This window comes from Balearica regulorum, chromosome 8 (assembly GCF_011004875.1).
Source record: "Balearica regulorum gibbericeps isolate bBalReg1 chromosome 8, bBalReg1.pri, whole genome shotgun sequence".
NCBI classification, from domain to species: domain Eukaryota; kingdom Metazoa; phylum Chordata; class Aves; order Gruiformes; family Gruidae; genus Balearica; species Balearica regulorum.
The window spans coordinates 29,686,194-29,710,863 of record NC_046191.1 but is presented as its reverse complement, the minus strand read 5'-3'; the positions used below and the strand labels follow the sequence as shown (position 1 = coordinate 29,710,863).

Here is a 24,670-nt window from a genome sequence, read left to right as displayed (position 1 = left end):
GGTAGGGATGGGGTGAGAGTACAGACTGACGAGCAACAGGACATGGTTTGGAAGAGGTCTTGGTCTAAGCTCCCAAGGGGAGGGAAAAAAATCTCTTCTCCTCTTGCCTTTACAAGTGCTTTCCAGCCTTGGCCCAGTGCTGGGGGTTTGGGAAGGAGGTCTGGGAGGGCACGTGTTCCCAGGTGATGCTCGCTCAGCGTTCCAGCATGCAGCAGCGATGCTGGGGGTGGTAGCGCACAGAGCTTCACGGGTGCTGGTTGTCTCACTGGTGGTGTCACCTGCCGGGGACGTGGCCCAGATTTGCGTCCTGCTTGCGGTGCGATGGGCTGCGCTGGTGACATAGAAACGAACGGGGATATTTGGGCTTGTGCTAGCCAATGGTGGCAGTCAGCTGGAGCAAAAGCCTCCCCGGCCCCTCGCTGTGTGGAGGGCAGGTGGGTGCCTGCAGCCACCGAGGGGCCCTGGGAAGAAGGTGCTTGGATTGTGGCCGTTGCTTTTTGTGTGCCGACGGAAACACCATGTTCAGAGGAGCTGGTTTGATGCCTACAAACAGATGGTGGCTGTGGATCTCTGAGCGCTTCATGAGCTCTGTTGGGTGCAGAGCAGTTGTAGGGCTGGCTGGGAAACTGAGGCACAGGAGCCAGGCAAGATACCTGGGGTCTCTCCTGAGCTGCTTGCTGCACAGTCACGTCTCTTGGCTTGCAGCCTTCTCCTGGGTGGTGGCACCGTGTGGGACACGTCACCCATTGAGCGTTCAGAGGAGGAAGGGGGATGCTGAGCCTGGTGCTACCAGGGAGGTGGCGATGGGCACTGGTGAAGTGCAGGTTGGGACTGTGCTTGAGAGAGGGCTTGAGAACGGCACGACCGGGAACGTTTTGACTCCCTTGATCCAATGCGGACCTGCGCGGCCTCGCTGGGGAGTAGGACCATCGCTGCCTGTGAAGGCAGGATGTCTCAGCGTGCCTGGTGGTGGGGTGCTGCTTCTCGGTGGGCAGCAGACGTGCTGCCTGCGGACAGTGCAGCCATCGCACAGGATGCTGCTGGCTCTTCCGTATCCGCAAAGTGACTCTCGGGGGAGGGCTCCGTGGCCAGGCGGGCTCGGTGCTGCGGGGAGAGCAGCCGGGCGCAGCTCCTGGGCTGGGTAAAGGGCGTCACACCTCTGGGGACAGCGTGGGACGTGTGTCACCCCTGGCAGCTACACGAGGGGCTGTCTCAGCCTGGCTGCCGTGCAGGGCCGAGCGTGCAGATGGTGGCCGGGTGGCTGGGAAATGCCCATCGGCCGCCTCCTGGCCCGGGCATCCTTTGGGGCTTGGGCCAAGGGGAAGCACTGGGCTGGGAGGTGGCGGGGGGGGATTCTCCGCAGACCTCTCCCTGCCCTCCCCGCAGCTCCAGGCGAGCTGACTGTAACCGAGCCGGTGCTGAGTCAGCGCTCGGCAATTACTCACTCGCGAAAGCCGAAAGCCTCGCCAGCGCCGTGCTGCGCCGGGCCCCGTGCCAGGGAATCAATTGTCCGTGAAGGGCTGTTAGTGCCACGCCGGTCGCCCTGCCGGGAGGTGCCCAGGTCCCCCTGACACCGCCGGTTGCGGGGTACAGCCCTCTGGGGTCTGCTTCACCACCACCATCTCCCCCTTGCGTCCTGGCGTTTGCTCCAGCGGGACAAAAGCCTCTCCAAGAAATGCCCGGGCACCCGTCGGCTTTGCCCCAGCGATTCCGGCACCCACTGGCATGGGCTCACCAGGCTTTTTGGGGTGAATTCTGTTGTTTGATGGGTGGAGGAGACAACCTGCAAATTTTCATCCTGGACCAGTTTTGGGGAGGATGGGATCACTGGGGGATCAGCTGGACCAGGTCATGGGCTCCTCTGTGCCGTTCAGCTTTTTGCTTTTGCCGTGCGGTGCTGACAAAGCTGCTGTTCTTCGGCGCCGTGGTGGAGCCTCCCTAGCAAGGAACTCTTGCCTGTTCGATCTGCTGAATTATTGGCAAATTTCTTCAGCAAATAATCCTCGGCTGGCAAATGACTTGCAAGCAGCTTGCGGGAGAGGGTTTGCACTTGGTGGTTTGCGCTGTGTCGGTTGCACAAGGCGGGCGGTGAAGTCTGCACGGGGGATGTGTGCGGGCGACCTGCGGGTTCAGGATCGTCTTTGCGGACTAAAACTTTACACTTGATTAATACATGAGTGTGTGGATGGAGACAATCGACCTCAGGGGAATTAATGGTTGTTGGGATCTTTTTGTGAGTTAGCAAGAGACGGTGGCTGTGGTGGAGGGGATGTGGCGAGCATCGGAGGTGTAGGACAGCGCTTGCCTCGGGATGGGCTGGCTGGTTTGGGATGCTGATGCATCCATCCCATGGTGACGGACCAGAGGGGATACCCAGGATCCATCCCCCGCAGCATCACGCTCACTGGTCCCTGTCCCTCCAAGGGTGACACAGGGTATTGCTCTTCCTCTCTGGACTTATTTTTTGCCACGTGTCCGCTGGGAGAGGTGGCATCACGGCCCCAGACACCACCTTGGGGTTTTGGTGAGCAGCGGGATTTCCCGGGCGCGCTCTCCCTGGTGTAAATTAGCCTAACGAGGGGCTACTGCCGTGAGCGGCCTCCTGGGACCCTGTGCAGGAATGGATGGCACTGACTTGGGTTCAACTGGTGTTTGCTTCTTGTGTCAATAAATCCAGATATTTCATCTCAGTGGAAATCAACGCCCACCTAAAACTCCCTGATGCTAAAGCTTCCACTGGGGAACTAATAGTCACATTTGTAAACCTGCTCTGTTTATAACCTGTGGTTTCCAAATCATCATTTCTGCCTGAAAAAAACAGCCCATTCTTCCTCAGCTAAAAATATTTTTCTCCAAAAACATGCATAAAATACCTTCGCTCGTTGTGAGGCAGAGCCGAGGAGGGAGAACGTCTGTGTGTCCCCTGGGGCTTGGGGATGCTCGCCTTGCCCGTGCGTGACCCAGAGCTGGCTGGGTGCTGAAGCTGGGTTTGTGACCGGCTCGATGCAGCGTGTCCTGGACCAAAAAGTAGAAAATTGCTCAGAAATGATCAGAAAAGGGCGGTGGGAGCTTGGTGACTTCTTAATCGGTGGGCAGATAGGATGAGGTTGAAGGAGCCATCGGCAACTTCTTCCCGGGTGTCGTGAGTGTAACGAATAGAGAACGAGGACCCTACACCAGCCTGCCTTGTCCTACGCCGTATCGGAAGGCGCTCATGGATAAAGAAGGGTTAAACTCCCTCTGCAAATATCCAGGTGGGTGTGCGCTTCACACACTCCAATGCCTGAGCATCATAGCACCGCGCTGGCTTTTTTTATAGCGGTTGCAGCGGTAATACAATAACATGTTACGTGAGAGGTGAAGGGGTGGGGGAACACTTCTAACAACGGGGGGGGGGGAATCAAAATGGAAATCAAAAGGCCCTTGTGAAGTTGTGCTGCTCAGGAGCCGGGGAAGCAGCCGCTGTAAAAACCGGGATAAATACAGTGGCGTCACTAAAAGGAAGAGCTGGCGTCAGGGTTTTTCGGAGGGTTTAATAACAGCCGCTACACCTAGATGCCTTTTGTGAAGCCCTTGGGCACTGTGGTTTTCATTAAGTGATTTTGTGGGGCAGAGCGTGGCCGAGGGAAGGCAGGAATGAACGATTGCCTGCCGTGCCTGCCCTGCCGACCGGCCGGTCGCCAGCCCATGGCGGTGGAGGAAAGCCCGGCTCTCCGAGCCCTGACGGCTGGCCTGAGAACCAAAGTCCTCTCCCCGCAAAGGCGAGCGGCAGCCACGAGCCCTGCCTCTCCCTCTGACCTCCTGGTGAAATGCCGCGCACGCCCCTGCCCGGATTTTCAGCCATGGCTGGGGCGAAGGAGGGGAGAGCGGGTCCTGGGAGGCTGCATTCCTCTCCGCTGCGTGGCTGCAACGTGAGCACGAGGATGAGGAGGGCAGGTCGTCGCTCACTCTAGCGCTGCCTGGATTTTGGGATGACTGTCCTGGAGAGTGCCCGGTGCCCTTTTTGCCATTCCCCTGGGCTCCCCCATGGCAGAGACGAGGACGCTTTGCCCCCTGGTATTTAGTGCACCTTGTGCAATCCCAGCTCTGTGTGTCTTAGCTGGTCTTTCTGCTCTTGGAGGTCCAGAGATGAAGGGGGAAAGGAGGGAGCACAAGTGTAGCATCCTGACATGATTATTCTGCTGGAGCCTGTACTGTTGCAAGGAGTGTTGTATCCTATAGGATAAACCAGTAAGGAGACAACCCCGAGTCCAAAAGTGGAGCAATGCTTTGATCACACCAGACAAGGTGTTTTTTCCCTCTTCCCTTCTTTTCCTTTCATGAACGGCACTGGTCTCCAACCTGATGCCTGCCCCATCTCCCACCCCCTTCCCAGCTCTTTCCTTCCAGGACAATTAGTAAAGTGTTTGGTCTTTCGTTTGGATGAATAATTAATTCCCCAGCTTTGTGAATGATTCATGTGCCATATGCCACGGCGATGGGACGTGCCTGACATCGGCACCTTGTACAAAGGGCAGCGCCGTTTCTGCGGTGAGAGGATGGGATGGGTGAGGGAAAAGGCTCTGTGCTGCAGAGGACAGGTCGGGGGGGGGGCACACGGGGTGACCCCTGGGCAGGCAGACCCACGGCTCTGGTTGTGGGGAAGACGAGCATCCTGCCGTCCTCCGGCGCAGGATTCGGCCCACGTGCCGCTCGTGTGCTGCGTCCCGTCCCTCCCGGCTCCCGGAGTGAGTCAGTCCTTCCCACTCCCAGGCGGCTGCTGGTCCCCGGGAGCATCGCCTCCCCCCGACACCCTTGCAGAGCTCCGGGGCTGAGGGGAAGCCCTCGTCCTCCCGGGGGGTAAAAGCCTGGGGCCAAGCCGCAAAGTCCCCACGTGCCGTTTCTTTGCACTGCCCTGGACCTCGCTCCGGGAGAGGAGTTGCAGGGTAGAAGTCTGAGGGAGGGGGAAAGGTGCTATTTTCCTCCACATCCTCCCACGGGGGGAGATGGTATCACCCAGGCTTGGGTGGATATCCCTGGGGTCTCAGACCTCTCCTTTGGTATGAATATAGACAGTTCCTGTCATGGTACATGGTCACCTGTGCTGCTTTTGTCTGTGCGGGACCAGCTCTCCAACCTCCTGGCAATGACTTTAGGTTTCCACCAGGTCCAGCATCTCCTCCCCCTGACGGATCCCGCATCCGCTGAGAGGTGTCGCGGGGGCCGGAGGCAGGAGGGAGGCGCGGGGTTCGGTCAGCTCGCAGGGTGCAGAGGGGATGCTCCCTCAGGCACCAGATCCTGGGGGCTTCTCCAGGAGGAAATGGCCTGGGAGATCATTTTGTTCCCCCTAGATTGAAGGCTGGTGAAGGCAGGTTTTGTGTTCACCCTCATCACAGCTTGCAGGGAGTCACCAGTGCCAGTTCAGGGCTCTCAGAGCTGCCAGGAGAGATGGGATCAGCAGCTTTGCAGCAGAGCAATCCACTTGTGTCATGGCCCCGAAACCTAGAAAGACCAAGTGAAGATGATGGAGGCTTTGAGGTTGCTCTGAACTATGCCGAGGGTAGGACTTGGACCTGGTTTGTGTCCCTGTCCCTTGGCATCCCAAAAGCAGGAGCACTGCGCTCTGCTGGGGCATCCTTGGGGTGGGTGACCCGATCCCACTGGTCCTGCCTCGAGCGGGGTTTGGACCCAAGAGCCTACAGGACATCCTGCTCCTCGTGACATGTCTGCAGAGAGGGTAGGGATTCACCAGCAGAAAAGGGCAAGAATGGGGTAAATTCATCAGGTAACTTACTTTCCATGAGCCGTTTGACCAGTGTATTAATTATGAACTAGTCTCCCTCGTAGAGTCAGGTGGCAGTGCAGGCCCTCAGGGGCCTTTCCACTTAATTATAAATATTAATTTGCACGTCAGCCAGCCAGCCAGCACCCTCCCTGCCCCAGATTTTGAGCTGAGATTAGCCTGTCTCGGCCGATCCCTTCCTCCACCCAGAGCCCGGGAGCTGCCCTTTCCTGGGACGGCTTGTCTGCACGCGCCTCCGCAGCGGTCCCCGATGGAAATGGTGGAGGGGATGCTCACTTTGGGGTGGGGGCGATGAATTGAGGGTGACCCTTTGGGTGTTCAGCCTTTGCTTGGGGTCCCCAACGCGACGCCCGTTGCAGCACGTCCCGGGGCTGCGTGTGCTGTCCCCAAGAGCTGAGGCTTCGGGGCTGCGGGTGCCGCTCCCGATGGGGTGACAGGGACGGGAGCGACGCGCAGCCCCTGGCACGGGGCAGCGGAAGCACGCTGGGCGCTGTAGTGTGCGATAGTGCCTGAATTCGGTGCTGGCTCTGTGCTAGTGAAAGGGCTTTGTGTAGGCAGGGTCATCAAGCGTTGCTCATGCTTTATTCTGCCAAGTCCCAAAGAGCAGAGAGTCATTTTAAATGTGATTATTCTTTTTTTTTTCCTTTTTTTTTTTTTCTCCTCCCCCCCCCACACCCCTGGGAAAAGAAATCCATAGGTGCAGGTCTTCAACTGGAGGCGAGGGCGTGCGCTTTGCTCAGCTGCTGCGAGCTGGAGCGGTGCCCGAGGGCTGAGCATCGCTCTGCCGGCAGCCAGCCCCAGAGCCTGCAGGTGCGGCGGGCCCAGCAGGAGCTCGCCCTTCGCTCCGCAGCCTGTAAATAAATAAAATAAAATAATCATCCTGGTTGCAAACACAAAGCACTGGATTTTTTTTTTTTCCCCCCCCGAAAGCATGTTTTTGTCTGCCGGTGATTGCTCACTATTCAATTATACTTTGGGGATTAGCATATATTTCCCATCCTGCCTCCTCTCTCATTTGCATTCTTCCAATAGCTCCTCTCTGCTCTTTTCTTCACCTGAAGTCTCTTCCCCCTTTCCTCTGAAGAAGTAAAACTAACCCCTTTGCCTGGGTGACCTATAAAAACGCCTTCACTTTTTTTTTTCCCCTTCTTTTTTTTTTCTCCAGTACATATGATGAAAAGCATGAGATCATTGGGATTTTTATAGCCCAATCTGGCAGCTTTTTCAAATAACTTGGATGGTGAGATGTAATTTTAGTTTGGGTCCTTGCCTAAAAATAAAGAATAATTATTAGCACATCAGACGTGGATATTGTAAGGGTTCGAAAAGGGTTTAAATTGTTCTACAGATACCGGAGCTGCCGCCCCATGTTAGCACAAAGGTCTGTCACAGCCTGAGTCCCATCTCTGCGCCGTTCATCCCGAGGAGCTGTAAGAAACCTTAATGTGTGTCGATAAATAAATCAGAAATTGGTCGTGATGGGTGATGTGGGTGGCTCTCAGAAAAAAAAATAATAAAACGGCACGCGTAGAAGGTTAATAAGCAATTAACAGGTGAGATGCTGAAGTCCAAAGCAGGAGGGTGTGTTTTGAGTGTTGTATTTATTATTAGCAGTGAAGTGGTGGTGGTGTCTGTGCGTACCAGCGAAGCCCGGCTCTTGGGGAGAGGTGATGTCTCTTAATTTAGAGCCACTGAAGGGCTTGGGAAAGGCAGACAGGAGCCATCCTTGCACGCCTGGAAGCTTGCTTGGCTTTTTCCAGCCACCTCGATTGATCCTAAGGGTGGTCCGAGGCTGCTCAGACCCTGCTCAGGGGCTCTGGGCTGGATGGGTTTGCCAGGAGCAGCTCCAGCAGCGTGTGCTCCCGGTGCGTCCGCCCTCGCCGGGGGCCGCGGCTGTGCCCGCAGAAGGATGCGCAGGCGCCTGTTTCGTAGCGGTGGGTCATCATTCTATCACGGGTCGGGAGACACCTCGGCAGCGCAACCACCTCGCTCCGGTGATCTGTCCAAACCTCCTTCCAAAAGAGCTTGTGATGTCCCTCGTCCCCCAGCGAGGACAAGGAGCATGTCACCTTGCCACAGAGGAGTCCCATTCTTAGCAGCTAATTTAGAGCGCTGGGAAGTAGTGCCCTGAAATCGCCCAAACCTTGCCTGAAGGCTCGGCGCGACGGCTCCTGAGCCCTTCAAACAAATCTGGGTTAGCGGAGAATTTTGCAGCCGGGGAGCTCTGCTCCTCTCCGCTGCGACGGGCAGCCGGCGACGGTCCTGCCCCGGGGAGGAGATGTGCGGTGGGGCTGGGAGCAACGACGGCTCCACCTCCATCGCTCTGCCTGGCTCCCTAGGACCACGGCTCATGCTGCTCCGTGGTGGTAGGAGAGAGCTGTCGATGCCACTCTGCTGCCAGGACTCTGCCAAGTTGGGCTTTTCACAGCACGGGACGTGCGTCGGCGAGTCCTCAGGAGAAGGGCTGGAGCTTGCATCCAGCCCGGGAGCATCCCTGGTCTCCTGGAGATGCTCGACCCCAGCTGGAGTCAGCACAGGGACTGCAAATAAATGCCTTTCCCCTGTTGTCTTTGGGAGGCTGGTTGGACACCAGGCATTGGGATGTGAGGAGCAAAAGCTGAAGGAGGGTCTCGGGATCTCCAGCGCGACGTTGAGCACAGTGTGTCCTCTACGCCAGCGTTTTGGGGAGCGCTGGGTTACCCTGCTCTCGCTGGCAGGTTGCGTGAAAGAGATGAAAGCGCCCGTGCCCTTCTCTCTCCCACGTGCTGCCGAGCGGCTGTGCTTTATCACACTTATTGATTTTGATCTTACAACCAATTTAACAACGCAGCTCTGGGTGCTCCTGACTTAATTAAGTCCCTTTTCTGCTCTCCCGTCAGCCCCGTGGGTAGCAGGGGCTGGTCAAGGGCTGGGGCATGGGCACTGTGCCCAAGGGGGATGGGAGAAAGGGAAAGTGCCATCGCGGGTAAAAGACACCCGTATATATCGGGGATAAGCGGCCTGATATGCGGGGAGTTGTGGGTGACGCCGGGGCGACGCATCCCAACCGCGGCTGGGGCCAGGCTTTGCAGCTGACCCCCTGCGCCGAGGCAGGGAGGAAGAGGAGGCTAGGAAAAGGAGTCGAAACAACCTGGTTTGCTGACGCGAGAGCATTTCTGCTGCCGGGGTATCCTAGGAAACCCAGCCGCCTTTCTGGAGGGGCAGGTTGGTACCTGCGTACCTCGGGGAGAGGGGGAGAGAAAGAGTGCTAATTGCTCAGCGCACCAGAGAGCTGCTCTGGCCTGTAATTAGATGAATTAGTGGAACAATGACCCAATTTCCCTCGGTTTTTGGATTGCTGCAAACAGCCCTGAGGTTGCTGCCTCCCTCTGTCCCACTCTCCTCCCCGTCCCCTCCTCTCCCATCCCCTGCTCCTCTACTGCAGCCCTCCCTCCTTCTCTTCGCCCGGCACCTGGGGCCCGAGCCCGGACGGGAGAGGAGGCCACGAGCTCCGGCACCATCCTCCGGCTCTGCCGGCATCCCCGAGCCGTACCGTTCCCGTCCCCCCGGCGGGTTCTGAAGCCCTGAGTATTTCTACTGCTGGACTCCATGTGCACCAGCTCCCTTCTGCCCCAGTTTGTTTTCCAGAGATGAGCTTGAAAAAAAATCTTTGTGTTTTAAAAGAAAACCTCTGGAGTCCTTCCTGTGCCTGCTGGTTGCCTTCCAAGGTCATCAAACTTTTATTACTATAGATTTTTGAATGCATGTGAGGTTCTCGGCTCGTTCTCAGTGGTCCCAGAGGTGGGACTCTAAGGCAGCTTCACGCATGGAAAAAGCCAGAGCAGCTGATGGCATGAGGTGCTGCCAGGGGAGCCTGGGTGACCATCACGGGAGTGACCCCCAGCTCTGAGGCACCATCTCTGGTCCACGTGCCACCTGCCTGGGAGGGACTTTAAACCCACGCAGCTGTGACGAGCACTACCTCTGCAGCGTCGACTGCACGGCGTGGGTGATGACCAGCACTGCGGTGTGAGGCTGTCCCTAGCCGTCCTGGCGCGTGCAGGGCATTGATGGGGGGCTGCTAGGGTTTTGGTGGCCCCCGGGTGGCTTTGGCTGGCCAGAGCGGCCCATGATGTTCGATGCCAGCGTCAAACGGGGCTGGCTGGCACGTGAGTTTTGGGATGCGTGGAATCTCTGTACCTGCCCTCGTGGCTCCCCACGGCCTGGCGTGAGAACGTGGCTCCTGCCCGGGGTAACTCTGCTCTCTCCCTGTCTGCCCACAGCATCCTCGCCACTGCTGGGACGCACTTCAACACCCACGTGGACCTGCGGACGCTGCGGGCCGTGCGTGTGCTCAGACCTCTGAAGCTCGTCTCGGGCATTCCCAGTAAGTTGGATGAATGCTCCTGGTCCTCCTCCTGGGGCGTCTGCATCCGTCCCTGGTGTCCTTCAGAGTGAGAGAGGTCCTCGTGCCACCTCGGAGATGTAGGATGCAATCAGGGAAGAGAGGGATGAACCTCCCTATGTAGAGGGGATCGTACATGCCATCTTCCCACCCCCCCTTGGGTAGCCCGCAGGGGAGGGCACTGTAGGATGGCAGTGTTTGGTGTCCCCGGGTGGCATTTCCCCCCGTCCAGCCCGCTCTGTGCCAGCACCAGGCTGGGATCGCTGGCTCGCCAGGACCTGCCGGCAGCTCCGCTTCCCTGGCCAGAAGGCGGTGGGTGGATCCTTTCAGGACTGAGGTTTATTTGGGGGAGATTTTGGTTTTTTGCAAGATTTATCTGCCGGTACAGGGATAAATAAAGAAACTAGGCTGGTGCCAACACTGGTCCTCCCGTCCCTCCTGCCCTGGGCGCAGGCTGGGCTGGATCCGTGCCTTGGGGGACAGAGCTGTGTGGGCCATGTCCCACCAAGCCCAGGTGGGACAGGGACAGGCAGGACACCAGAGCGGGGACCAGTGCCAGAAATCAGCTCTCCTGGAGCCTTGCTCTGCAGCCTGGCCCTCCCTGCTCCCCCTGGGACCGTGCTTTCCTCCGTGGTCCTCACCTGCCTAAAGGGATGCTCCAGGCTGTGCTGGCCTCTTGAGTCTGTCTGGTGACTGTCCGTCCTCTCTGCTCACCGTCCTGCTCTTGCTAGGGGCGGGATGGATGTGCCCGGAGCAGGGGATTTGCATCCCCGTGCTGAGCTGTGCTCTCTCTTTCCCCTCCCAGGCCTGCAGATTGTGCTGAAATCCATCATGAAGGCCATGGTGCCTCTCCTCCAGATCGGCTTGCTGCTCTTTTTCGCTATCCTCATGTTTGCCATCATCGGCCTGGAGTTCTACAGCGGGAAGCTGCACCGAGCCTGCTACACAAACAATTCAGGTGGGGAGAAGGGCTCTGCACCCACGCTGTATCCCACGGGCAGAAAACAGCTGGGGCAAGTGCACGCTGCTATTGCGGGAAGCCCAGGGCTGGGAAGATCCTGCATTTTACTTCGTGCACGCCAGGCATCACCCGGCTGTGTTCGGGATGTCCCGATTTCTTACGGGCGTAGTTTGCGTGCAGCCAGGGCTAGTCTCAGTGGGGTCCCCTGCTTTGTCCCAAGCCCGTCTGCATTCAGGCTTTTGCCTGTCCCCTGCCTCTCTCTTACCTCTGCTCTCTGCTCGCAGGTGAACTAGAGGAGCTGGACCCCCCCCATCCCTGCGGGGTGCAGGGTTGCCCCTCAGGCTATGAGTGCCGGGAGTGGATCGGTCCCAACGATGGGATCACGCAGTTCGACAACATCCTCTTTGCTGTGTTGACCGTCTTCCAGTGCATCACCATGGAAGGGTGGACCACAGTCCTGTACAATGTGAGTAGCGCTGCTTTGGGGTCTCTCTGGGGAGCCGAGCATGGGGATAGGGAGCCAGAGAAGGTATTTCCGTGTCCTGGAAGCCTGTGAGATGCTGAATTTCCTTTGTGATGGGGATGGGATCAGTCCTTCCTATTTGGGCGGGAGACGGGGAATAGAGGCATGTGCTCCACGTCTCTGGGCAAAGGGGGGGCTCTAAGAGCTTGGCCCCCATCTCTGGGCTTGTTGTGCAACCAGAGAGCAAAACCTTGTGGGCATGGGCTGCAGCAAGCCTCCCGCTCGAGGGCTGTCCCTGGGGACGCATCCTTCCTTCCTTCCCTGCTCTGCCTCCTGCGCTCCCCGGGGCAGCTCCGTAAGAGGGGCCGTGGTTTCTGGGCACTGCTCGACTGCTCTCCCTGCGGACCAGGCGGTGGATGTGCCTGCATCCCTGCGGTGGCCTTGGGAAGCCCCGGAGCTGGGTTCGGACCCCCTCCCTGGGACAGGGGAAGCATTTTGGTGTCCGACAGGGAGCCGAGATCTTTGGTATTTGTGCTGCAAACGTCTGTTGGTGCTGAGGGAGCAGGGAATGGCCGGACTGGGTTCCTGTGGTTTGCAGCTGCTTGAAGCTGCCGATGCCCGAGCCCTTGGGGTATGCAGGGAGCGATTTGGGGGCAAAGCTGGAAGCAGGAAAATAAAAAAGCTACAGGCGATCACAAAGTGCGATGTTGTTGTGGGTGATTTGCTGTATATGTACATTTTAGTTTATGGGCTAGAAGCAACTATGCCAGTTCTGTTCCCAGCCTAATTTCAGCATCGATTTCGGCGTCATTGCACCGGGAATGTTTTTATACCCTGGTTCCCATAATGCCTGGAGATTTGCAGAGCGGCATTGCTCTGTGGGAGGCAAATTAGATGGCTTGTGATGGGGAAACATGCTTCGATAGCTATTTTGTCATGAGCAGAAAGGCTGGTTTTTAACCCCGGGGAAAGGCACTGCGCTGCCAGTGTTGGGGTCCTCCTCCTGCTCCATCCATCCCAGGGTCCTTCTGGGGGTGCAGGATGATGTTTGTGGGTAAACTGACCACGAAACCCAGACTGGGGTAGAAAGGAAAGAGTTCACGGCAAGGGCTTGGTTAGCCTCTTCCTAAAGGCGATGGCGGTGTCAGGATCTTGCTGCTTTGGTGGGACAATTAGGCAGGATTGAACCACCTGGGACTGAAAAAAAAGAACATTTCTTGGCTGTTTCTGGTGTATCAATGGGATTAGAGACTTAACTACAGCGCTTATTGCCCAGGCATAATTGAATATAGTGGGAAAGGTGATTTTTCCTGCCCGGCCGCGTGGTTCCCCTGCCTTTAACGTGGCTAGGCAGCTGCTGCCTGCGCACATCGCCGTGCGGCAGTCCGTGCGTGCCCAGCGCTGCCTGCGGCAGGCACCAGCGACCTGCCCTGCGCCTTTTTTCTTGTATTAATGACCGGCTTTCTGCAAAACCCAGGGGCTGCTTCCCTTCTCGCCGTCCTTCGGTGCCTGCAGCGATCAGCTGCGGCGGTCCCCGTGCTAGAGCTCCGGTTGTGGTGTGCGAGGAGCCAGGGTGCAATGTGGACGGGGAATTTATGGTCTGATCGACCTCAAGGGTTTGTGTCACTGGTTCCTGAGAAAGTCTGGTGTCCTGCTGTTTGGGATGTCTGTGCTGGGAAGGCTGGAGCTGATCCGTTCAGTGGCTGGGATTTGCTGATCTGCCGTCTGGATCTTACTGGGGAGATGGGGAATACTGCTGGGAGCGCAGAAAACCACGCTCCGCAGGACCCGCTCTGCGGGATCCCCTGTTTACCACTGCAGCTGCTAAACTGGGGACTCTCCAGGTCTCCTGGGGAGCCACAGCCCCGGTATCCGAATGCTCTTCCCAGCAGCGGTCGCAATGCCGGGCAGACGCGCTCTGTCACGGTGTCCCCAACGGCCGGGATCGTAAGGTGCCTCCCTTTCCCGCTCCTCCGCAAAGAACCAGCTATTACTTACTTATAATGGAAAGGATTAAGGACCTTCCTTGGCTTTTAATTGAATGAGGATCGGGGCCTCGGTAGTAAAATGCTGCTGATTCACTTTGGGAGGTGGGAAGGGATGGATGCTGTTCCCAGCACCGTCGGGCTGCGCCTCCCGCCCTCCCCAGGGACACCGGCAGTCTCACAGGGTGCCCCTAGGTTACAAATGTTATGGGTGCTCAGGCCGTTTGCTGCTTGGAGGCAGCAAAATGGGCTTGTACCTTTTCTTTTTTTTTTTTTTTTTGTTTTTTTGGGGGGTTTTTTGTGGTTTTTTTTTTTTTAAACAGAAAAATGAGGCGTGCAACATGGGGGATGTGGTCCCTGGGTGATGCTGGAGGAGAGTTGGGCAGGGGTGGAAAACCACTGGGATGCTCTTCCATCACCTTCACCACGTGGAGCAGCAAACCAGGCCAGGCTGCTCTCCAGCGTAGACCTTGCCCAGCGCATGGCCCAGGTTTGGGGGGATCAGTGGGGGACACTCTGTTTGCCCACCGGAGTAGAGCGATGGGAGGCTGCAGCCTTGCAGGTTAACACTGCAGCCTTGCAGAGGAGAGGGAGATCGCAGGAAAGCCACTTTAACGATCTCTCAAAGAAATTGCTTACTATGGTATTCCCCTGTGTAACTGTATCGTGATTTAAGAGCCATTTTTTTTCCACAATTTTGCCGGGACTAGAAGCGTGGCTCCTGGAATTTGTAGATGGCATCACAAAAAACTAATTGGCCCCATGGTACTTTCCACGTGTGTTATTGCAGTTGGATGTGTTTGCCTTTTGCATTGTTTTCATCAGCCTTGCCTGTGTGAAATGCTGTCTTGCTAGGTAGGGATCACAGTGTGGGTGAAAAAAAAAAGGGGGAAAAAAAAAAGGGGGGGGGGGAAAGGGGGGGTGTGAAGAAGAAAAGAAAAAAAAAAAAGACAAAGCCTTAAACTGTAGGATGTTATGGCTTTTCCAGCTCCCGTCCCTGGGAGTCTGAAGAACTTTAATTTCTTTCAGAGAGGAGTTTTGGCTTTGTGGTCCTCTGGCTGTCTCTGCAGTCCAAAACAGGGGCTAAGGAGAATTTAATTTTTCTTCTTACACTGGAGCAGATGCCCCGTCCCTGGGCTGGCTCGAGACCAAACCTGATTTCTGTAGAGACCAGAGGGAAAAATAACGCTGGCAAAGAGGCTCGCTGTCCTACTTCTCCACCTCTGCTGGCATGACTGCGCAGGGCAGGGGCCGGGTCGCGGTTTTGTCATTAAACAGCGATGCTGGGATGCGGGAAGGGGTGGCGGGGCTGGTGAGGGGCTGCCGGTGCGTGCCGCGGGGCTGGCCGGGCACGGCACGGGTGTTCGGCGGTGCCGGTGGCTTTGGGTGCTCGGCTCGGCTCCCCCGGTCCTGGAGAGCAAACAGGAGAGGAGTTTGAAATGGCGATTTCCTCCGAAACGCCGACTCGAGGGGCCGTATTTATTCACTGCGATTTGTTGGTGTGCTTTCCCGTTCGGAAGCGCTCGGCCGCTGTGCTTGCAGGTAGCGAGGAGGAGCCTGGCGTGTGGGGAGCTGCCACTCTCCTCTTCCCCCCCCCCCCCCCCAAAACGCTGCCGGGGCCTGAGATGGGAAGAAAACCACCCGTGGCAGGCACGTGGGGGGCTCTGCAGGGAGAGCGGTCAGTCCTGCCTGCTCTGGCCGGGTGCTTTGCCCGGAGCGGTGCTCTGGTGCGTGTCTCTCTCCTTCACGGGGCCGGAGGCTGCCGCGGTTGCTGAGGTTGCACGCGGTTGCAGAGGGCCACGGGTACGGGCGCGGGCAAATGCCCAGCCGTGGCCGCGGGCACCCTCTGCTCGTGCTGGGAGATGCTCCCTGCGCTTCACCAACGCAGCACAGCCGGTGCAGAGGAGCAGAGCCTGCTGGGCAGGGAAAGCCTGTTTCCCTGCGTGGATCCGGCCGTCAGGTTGAACTCCTGATCCTGTAAAGTCCCGAGAGTCGGAGCAACGTGCAGACAGGCGGGAGTGCCTGCGTGGCAGCGGTAACCGAGCTGCAGCTGGGTCACGCAAAGAGCCAACTTTGCACAGGACCGCGGCTGTTTGCAACGATGGGTAAAAATATTTTCCTGCTACGCACGTGCATTAAAGCAGCACTGGAAGAGCAGCCGCGCCGCTAATTAAAAATGCATGGCAAAGCCTAACGGGAGCTAGCCGGCCGCGGTTGCTTGCTATAAACCTAACAGGTCTCTCGTAGCACAAGCGATCGGGTCTGTAGGGAAGCAGGAGGGCGAAAAGGTACGGGGAGCCTTAGGAGATGCCAGGGCTGAGCCTGGGAGCCTTCTGGGTGCTTTTGCAGCAGGAGGAGAGCGTTTGCTGGGGAAAAGAGAATCGAGTTCTTGGCAGCTTCCGTAATACCTGCCAAAACGCAGGGGTTGTGGGCAGATCTGCGCGCCATAGCCTCGGGGGAGATGGGGCGCTCGGGTCTTGCATCCCTGTGCAAAGCTGAACGGCCGCCCGCAAACAGCCGGGCGGTTGCAGAAGCGCTCGCTGGGCGCGAAGCGTGAGCCGTGCGTGCAGAGCCCGGCTGCAGACACTCCGCAAAGAGCGGCTGTTAAAACACGAGCTGCTGCTGCAAGGAAGGGGGTTTGCAGCAAGCGTGACTCAACCACCACGTGCTTCCAGCACGCCCGAGGCGCCGCGGCCAGGAGGGTGTAAGGGGAGGACACCCTGCGGGAACGCTGGAGCCCGGCATCATCCCCGTGTTTTGGGATCTTCTCTAAACGTGGGCTGCAAAAGGATGAACCTCACCGCGCGCGCGGGTCGGGGGTTCGAGCTGCCGAGCGCGGGGCTGGGTTTTCAAAAGTTGCCTCGAGCTGGTTTTGATCGTGAAACGCCAAACCCGAGATCTTCTGCCTGAGCCTGGTTTTCAAACGTGGTGAAACATCCATCCTTTTTGAGATGGGGACTGTTCAGGCAGCCCTGATTTGGGGCGCTGGGAAAGGGAGGTGTGTTCGCTCACTGGCCGTGCTGGAGCATGCGGATTGGAGATGGGTGCGAGGTTCGGCTGTCCTGCTCCCTGCCAGGTCCCTGCTTGCACTAGTTGAGTGGCCTTGGAGGGGCTCACGGGAGGAATCTGTTGCAAAGCAGTTATTTTTCCGTGCGTGCCCGTGTGTGCAAAATTGCTCATTGCTTGTTGGCGTAAATTCCCGGGGCGTCACAGTCGTCCCTGGGGATGCTCAGCAGCTCTCCCTGAAGCACCTACGTGTGAACAGCGTGAGTGGGACCTGAGCATCGTGTCGGTCGGGGTGTGTTTCTCCTCTTGCCTTTTGGAAAACGAAGGCAGTGCCTGGCTTTACGTGGGGCAGCCAGGGGCCAGCAAAATTAATCACTTGACCAGAGAGGAGTTTCCTCCTGTTGGGGTTTGCATGGACCTGGAGCAAGGTCTCTGCGGTGAGGGCTGGAGGTGCAAAGGCCCCCGTTCAACAGCACCTGCCCTGACGCTGCGGTGATGGGCAGAGCACTGGAGGAGCTCAGTACAGCAGTGGTCCCATGGCCGGGGGCCGAACCTGCCCTGCTGCTCCTTTGGGCAGAAGCTGGGAGTGTGATGGGCGACGGTGGCTCCTGGCAAGGAGGTGATCTCTGGGGAGAGGAGGAGGGAGAGAGGCTGGAGAGCAAAGGAGATGGGGGAGACAGCGAAAGGGGGAAAACGACTTGTTTTTTTAGCTCTCTGTGCCCTGGGGACGCTGCCAGGGTCTCAAGCTGGAATGCTTGCAAAGGGAAAAGGAGTCCCTTCTTGTATGTTTTAAATTAAAACGCAACACAAAAAATATCATGTCAGGGAGGTATGAAAATTTAATCAACACCCAGTGCTCTTAGCAGCTCGGTAGCAAGCACAGATCTTAATGCCTCTGCAGCTATTCCTGGCGGCTCCCAGCCATGCGGGTGAAGCGGGGCGTGCTGGGTGCTGGGGGGGACGACACGGGGGCTGCCAAAAAGTCCCCGTCCCTCGTGGCACCGTGGGACAGAGCCCCTTCCTGCTTCTTCCTCCAAAACATTAAACGCTGAGTGTTTTAAATGCGGTTAAGTTAGCGGGGACTTCACCGAGGAGATTTCAAGTTCCACCCTGAAGGTGTAAAACCTTCCTAACTTTTAAGGAAATGAGCTGCTTTTCCCCACATGGCTCCTGTGGGTGCTCGAGCCGGCAGCTCGCACGCTGCCAGCCGTGGGTGCTGGAGCCCATTCCCGACGGGCACGTGTGCGGCAGCCGGCCTGCTTTACCCTCTTCTCCCTTTGGAAGAAACGACTTTTTCTCCGCACTCAGCAAAGCCAGACCCTCGCCAGCTTTTGCCAAATGTTCCTGCCTTCCCCCCCCCCCCCCTTTTTTTTTTTTCCTCCCGTTTCCCTCTGTGTGTGTCTGTGTGTGCTGAAATGACACAGCAAGAAACAAACTGTGTCTGCTGGATCCCCAGCTTTGCAGGCATGTTCTTGTCAAAAGCTCCCTGCCCACACCCTCCTCCCTGCCCGCGCGGGAAAGTCTCGCTCCTAGACCGTCTGCCGACAGGATCGGGGATGGTGAAGGCACCGATGCTCAGGCTTTGCCCAAAAAGTCCGGGCTTAAGAAGGAGAGGTGGCTGGGGGTCTCGGTGCTGCCTGGCTCCCGTCGCTCGTCTTTGTTAAGGCCAGGGTCTGTAATTTTGTGAGCAGGTTTGGTGGCGGAAACTGTGCCGACGAGGCTTTGCAAAGCTGTTTCCGCGCCTCTGCGTTGGTGCACGTGCTGCTGTGCGTGGGGGCTGGATTGTGGGAGGGGGTTTGGGCGAGTTGGGGTCCTCGAGCGAGGTCGCGTGTGGGTCTGTTGCCCCAGAGCATCACAGCTGGAGCTGGGGATGTTTCTGCATGTAGGAAACATCTCATGGGGCCTGAGCTGACTCTCTGGCCTTGCAGAGTGCTCGAAACAAAGCAGGGATCCAGCCTGGCAGTCACCAAGTCCCATTAGAAAATCAGCCTCAAGGCTGGTCCCACCAAAACCATACCCCGCTGCAGCACAGCGGCTCCGGGTCCAGCCACCAAGACAGCAGCGCTGGCACGTGTCCGAGCCCGATGCCGAGGATCTGCACCGGGAACGCCGGCGCTGCCTTAGCCAAGCGCTGGGTGTAACGAAGGCTGCGGAGCTTTGCAAATGCTCCATCAGGAAAAGTTCATCCTGCCTGCGGGGGCAGCTGGGGAGGTGCCCTCATCCAGGGCTGGGCAAGGCACGGGAGGGATCCGGGCACGGGGAAGGTGGGGGTTCGGGAGCAGAGGTGGGGGCAGCCGATGGGTCACAGCGAGGGGTGGCTAGGGGGAGAGGAGGAGGGGGCACGCGTGGGGACGGGGTCTGCGGATGGGTGCTGGGGCGCCTGGGTGCAATTTCTCGGTGGCTCAGAGAACAGAACAAAAATTGGTCTCCACGCCTATTGCAAATGTTTTGAAAACACTTGATTTTTAGTAACGCTTCTAGCAATGCATTTTTTGCATTCCATTTAGAGAACAGAAAAATGAAATATATTGAGTTTTTTCCCATCTCCTCACTCCTTCCCCTTCCCTGCACGGACGCAAGCGTGCCCACGCGCTGCGGCCTTCGCCAAGCTTCGTGCGCCTCTCTGCCGGGACTCCTGCCTCTGCCGCTTACCCCCGGCACCCCAGAGCACCCCAGGGCCAGGGAAAGGCAGCGCTGCAGGCAGGGAATCGGGCAGGAGGTGCCCATCCCGCCTGGATACCCCGACACGTTGCCGTGGCAGGATGCATCCTGCCGCGGGCCAGCCCTGGCCCTGCAAAGGAAATGTTCCAATTTCCTCATTAACCTGATTTGGAAAAGCAAAACATTTTCATTCAGATCTTGTCGAGCGCCGGGGTCACTGATGGATACCAGGCAGGGCTGGTGGGGAGTGAAGCATGGTCCTGCATGCGGGAGATCAAATTACTGCTATTAAAGGGAAGCAAGAGATCTGTTACTGCGCCGGGGAGAGCAGCAACGGGTGTCGAGGTCTTGAGGGAACTGGTTAGGCCAGGGAATCTGCTGTAAGGTTTTGGGTTTTTTTACTTTTTTCCCCCCTTTTTGCTGGGGTATGGAGGTTTGGAGGCTGTTCCTGCTGGCCTGGGTGTGTTTCTCGGCTGGATGCAGCTGTGGTTTGCAGGGAGGAGCAAGCGGGTCAGGGTTTTGCAGGAGGTGATGCTGGAGGGATGGCATCAGCCACGGTGGGGGCATGGTGCGTGTCACCACCAGACAAAGCCCATCGGGGGGTTCCAAGACAAGGATCTGGTGTACAAATCATGGGAACTGTGGAGTCTTCACACCCGCTGTCCCGGCAGGGCTGCTCTGCACCTGTGCTGGGCAGCAAGCCCCTGGGAAGTGCTGGGGAAGGCAGGCACCGTGTCCAGGGCAAAGCCTCCTGAGATCCTGGCTTTCCCCATCATTCCCAACCCCCTTGGCTAGGATTGCAGCCAGGGGACAGGCAGACCTCTCCTGCCTGGCTGCGGTGGTTGGAACTGTTTGGTCCCCTCCTCCCTGCCTGCTAAAGCCTGCCTGCGGTGCAGGCAAAGCCCTGGGTCCCTGCGGGACCTCTCCGTGGGGTGGGAGATCGCTGGCAGAGGACCACAGCGAGAGCAGGAGGGGGCCACCCGTGCTGCTGGAGGTCTCGTGAAGTGGGAGCCCAGCCCTGTTACTAGACACTGGAGAGTCAACAAGGGTCGATCGCTGTCTGAATGAAATCCAACTGCTCCCTGCGTCCTGCTGCTCCCCAAATGAGTTGAGTGCCCACAGCCCTGGTCCCCAGTCCCCCTCCCCAAGCTGGTGGGCAATGAGTGACCATTAAAGATGCCCTGCACAGGCAGAACATGCTCTCTGTTTATTTTTAGGTAGGACAGACAGAATTTCGGGGGTTTTTGGTTTGGTCCCCCCCCCCCCCTTCCCCTATAGCAAAGAAATCCTAAAGTTTCCCATGTGAGCGCAGCCCGAGGGAGGGTACGTGTGGGCTGCGAGCTTGTGCTTTGCATTCGACTCGGGTATATATTTAGATTTCTTTAGATTTCTGGCCCCCTGAGTGAGACCTGCTTTTGCAGCTCCCTGCGCCTTTTCCCGCCCTTTGGGGAAAAAAAAAAAAAAAAAAAAAGGGAAAAAACCCACAACACAATAGCTGCTGAAACAATAACCTCGTGCTGGGGGTTGAGAAGCAGGAGCCGGCGGGGGGCTCTTTTGCTGGGTGGGGACCCGCCGTGTTGGCTCCGTTACCCCACGGGGGTCCTGTTCCCACGCCTTGGTGGTGTCATTTATAGGCTCGATGGCTTCGCCAGCAGCGGGACGGGTTGTGTCCACGGCAGAGATGAGAGTCCGGTGGTTCAGCTCCTGCCAGGGTACGGCTGGGGCTCTCCACCGATGCCTTGGTGTGAGAAGCACCCTTGGGTGCGGAGTCCCTTGGGGAAGCTGTGGCTCCTTAGACTTCACCATCGAGCTCACACCGGTTGTGTTGGTGTCTCGGGTGTGCCTGGAGGCAGCAGCAAACACATTTCTTGGTCTGAAGGCCGTGGGAGAGCTTAGGTGGTGGTGGTTTAGGCTGGTGGGGGGTGCATGTCGAAAAGGTGGTTGTCTTAAAGGGAAGAAGCAGCACAGATCAGCTGTCAGGCAGCTCCTCCGTTTCTCAAAGGGCTTGGCTGAGCGATGGGACCTGGTCTGCTGCACAGGGAGCCGGGGCAGGAGCCAGGGATGTCTTCATTAACGAAGTTACAGTGTTTGTGTTATTTGGGGATTAAGCTCCCTGTGTCTACCCTGACCTCTGCACATGATGACCTGCTGGTACCTTCAGCAAAAGGGGGAAAAAAACCCAGTGGGAAGGCACAGTGGACCAAGGCGATGAACCACTGCCTATGGAGGGATATTAAGAACAAACAATCCCCCAAAGGGATGGGAAAAGGGGATGCTCAGTCAAGACAACTACATCCTGGCACCAAAGAAGTTGGGAAGTGCTACGGGAGCTGCTAAAAGTCACACCGACACGGACCTCGTGAAGGATGCTCAAAGGGGTTGCGAGCGGTTCCCCCACCTCTGCAGATCGAAGCAAGGCCTGGTGAAGCGACAGCTGGGGAGATTTGGGCACAGATGGATATTTCACCCTGGCTTTTGGTCAACACCATGACAGAGTCAACAAAAAGGGATGGATAGTGAGAATGAGAACATGGGCATGAGTACAGCCCATGTGGAAGCCAAGCGCCAAGATCATCGCACCCATCAGACCGGCACTCAGGATGGCTTCCCCCCCTCGCCGTGCTTGGAGGGAGCTGGCACATGAAATGGCAGGTCTGGTAACAAGTATTTTTAACAACTCCATCGAGTTGGGGGAGGCACCATCTGACTGGAGAATAGCGAATGCGATGCCTATATTTAAAAGCGGGGGGAGGAGGGGAAAAAAAGTAAGGCAGGCAGGAATAGGACTGTAAGCCTGACCTCGATCGCATGCCATTTCGGAACAGATTTGGAAGGCAAAAGAGGAAAATGAATCATGGGTTTGCCAAAGGTAGGTCACTCCAGGCTAACCTGGCATCGGAGACCTGGAAACGTGTAGAGCTGCTCTTTGTAGTAAAGCTCTTGCTATGGGGAAGTGTTAATGAAGTGGAGAAGAGGGGAAGGAGAAGAGGAGCTCTGCGAGGCTGGCAGGGAGGCGAGCAGCGTCGGGATGGCGCTGGGTGGTGTTGAGGGGACGTAGTGGCTGGTGGTGACCGGCGGGGCTCCTCGGGGATGAGTCATGGGCTTTCCTGCTTCCAGCTTAGGCTGGCTTCCCGGAGCCGGGGGGATGGAGGCTGCCACCCCGGGCTGAAGGAGTTTGGGGGCTGGAGGAAGAGATGTGGGATGCAGTGAGAAACGGAAAGCTGTGTGCTTGTTGAGGAAAGGTAAGGATATCTCCTAGGAACCCAAGTCTTGCTGATTGGGAAGCAACAGTGTGGAGGAGGATGGGATGAGCGAGTGAGCGCAGGGTGACCGCAGGCCAGCGGTGCACTGGAAGAGCAGGGAGGTTTGCACGCAGGATGGCAAAGTCTCAGTAGCATCATTCAGAGATGGAGTGGGACCCATCAGAATCGTTCCCTCAGGTCTCCTGCGTCCAGGGACCATGAGATGAGCCTGGACTGGAGCGGGGAAGGGGCTACTAGCTAAAGCAGGGAGGAAGAGCCTGTCACGCAAGAGAGAACTGGAGGAACCTTGCTTTGGCTAGCAAAGCAGAGGCTGGGGATGGCCGCGATCGCGATGTATAAATACATTGGGATGGGAAATGGGAAGAAGAGCTGGTTCAGCCAAAGGCCAGTGCTGACAAAAGAATGGCACGGTATATAAAATGACCACAAAGAAATTCAGGCTGAAAATTAGAGCAGCCGTTAAGAGTATCTGCTTGAGGAGCCTTCCAGCAGGAATAGTGAGATTTTAAGGTAGAGTTAACAAAATCTGGGGGAGATTGTGTGACACGAGGGGGTCTGTACTCAGCAACTCTGTGAGACCCTGGCAGTCCGTGTCCTCCCTCCAGGCAAACCCGCTGGCCTCCAGCTGGGGAGCACGGTGTGTGTCAGAGCATTGGGGTTGACAGGACACACGGCCAGGCATGGCGGTTCCTTCGGTTCCCTGGGCAGACGTGCTTCAGCTTTGGAAGTGGAGAGATGGGAATGTGTCCACTTCTCTGTGTGTGTGTGTGTGTGTATGCACACACGCTGTTCTGTGTGCTGGTGTCCTGCTGCACTGGACGCTTTGTGGTCATGTTCTCCACCTGTGGGCTAGAGAAGCAGTGGAAGATGCAGAACCTGTGAAAGGCCAAGCCCCCCTCGTGTTTCCCAAACAAGCCCCCTTGTCCCACCCAGCTGGGACCTCTGCAGTCTGGGTGCTGCAAAGGTACTGGAGCAACTCTAACAGCTCCTTGGGGAATAAGTGGGCAAATTTTGGCAGTTGGAGCGGCTGGGCAGGTACCAGATGACAGGCTGGAGCCACTGGCTCCTGGTTTTGTAGGGAGTGTTGGGATGTGGCCTGGGAAATTTTATCTTGGGGCTGTTTGATCCCAGCAAAGCTGGCACCAGCCGGGGGGACCCATGTGGCTGCTCAGGGCAGTACTGTTCCTGGGGCTGCTGGCATCGGCCTGGGTGGCTGGGACCGTTCCCTGGGTGCATGGGGTCCATCCTCTCTGCTGCCCCAGCAGTGCCCCTCATGGAGCTGCTGGCTGTCAGTGGTACTGGGCATTGTAACCCCCAAAACCCCCTAAAATCTCTCTAGTCCCCTTTACCTCCACCCCCATGGGATCTGGGTACCCAAATGCACGTGGAGGTTGGGATCGCAGATCCCATCCCATCGGGGTGCTGCCAAGCCCCTGCCTCAGCTTTCCTGGCTGCAGGTCCTCAGTGCCACTAGCTTTGCCATGCCCGGAAAATGGAGTGGGAAGAGGTGGTCTGGGCACTGCTGGTGGTAGCGCAGGCTGATAACCCTGGGGAAATTGCCCTCTGCTCCATCATCTCATCCCTGTATCCCCCTCCATCTCCTGCTCAGCGTTGCTGGAGAGGAGAAGGCCGAAGGAGGGGTGGCGATGGCCCAGCCCTGGGGAAAGGTGTCTCGTTCACCTGTAGGAAAGGAGCTCATCTGTTTTGCATCCCCTGTGCCAAGGACCTTGGGGAAAGCCCGTGGTTTTTGGGCAGGAGCCAGTTTCAAAGGCGAGCAATCCTGACACGGGTGGCGGGTACCCAATAGCATCTTGGCAGGGAGCTGAAGCCCAGCCAAGCTTGGGCTGAGAGGTGCGCGATGCCTTGAGGACTAATGTCGTGGCAAACGGTGCTGTGAGAGCAGAGCACGGTGGTCTGGGTGTCTCTGGAGGGCGGTGAGGAGCGTTGGCTGTGTGCGATTCCCATGCACCATTCCCAGCTCCCTGCGCTTGCTTCTCCCACGGCCCCGAGGAAAGGGGCTGGTGGTGGTCTGGGGCTCTTGAAAGGTGCAAGACCTTGAGAAGACGCGTGTCTTCTGGTTTCCCTGGTGCGGAAGGAGGAGGGTGATGAGTCTTTCCAGATGCTTTCCCCAACCTCAAAGTTGTGATTGCTGCTGTGTGCCAGGG

General features: G+C 57.5%; 1 protein-coding gene across 1 annotated transcript in view; it reads left to right on the top strand.

Moving 5' to 3' along the window:
• Positions 1–24,670, top strand: part of CACNA1E (calcium voltage-gated channel subunit alpha1 E) — a 137,119-nt gene that overhangs the window by 52,485 nt on the left and 59,964 nt on the right. Inside the window, exons 6-8 of the mRNA XM_075760364.1 lie at positions 10,045–10,148; positions 10,972–11,124; positions 11,412–11,593. Of these exons, the coding sequence (XP_075616479.1) occupies positions 10,045–10,148; positions 10,972–11,124; positions 11,412–11,593 (439 nt within the window). The remainder of the gene's footprint in view (positions 1–10,044; positions 10,149–10,971; positions 11,125–11,411; positions 11,594–24,670) is intronic.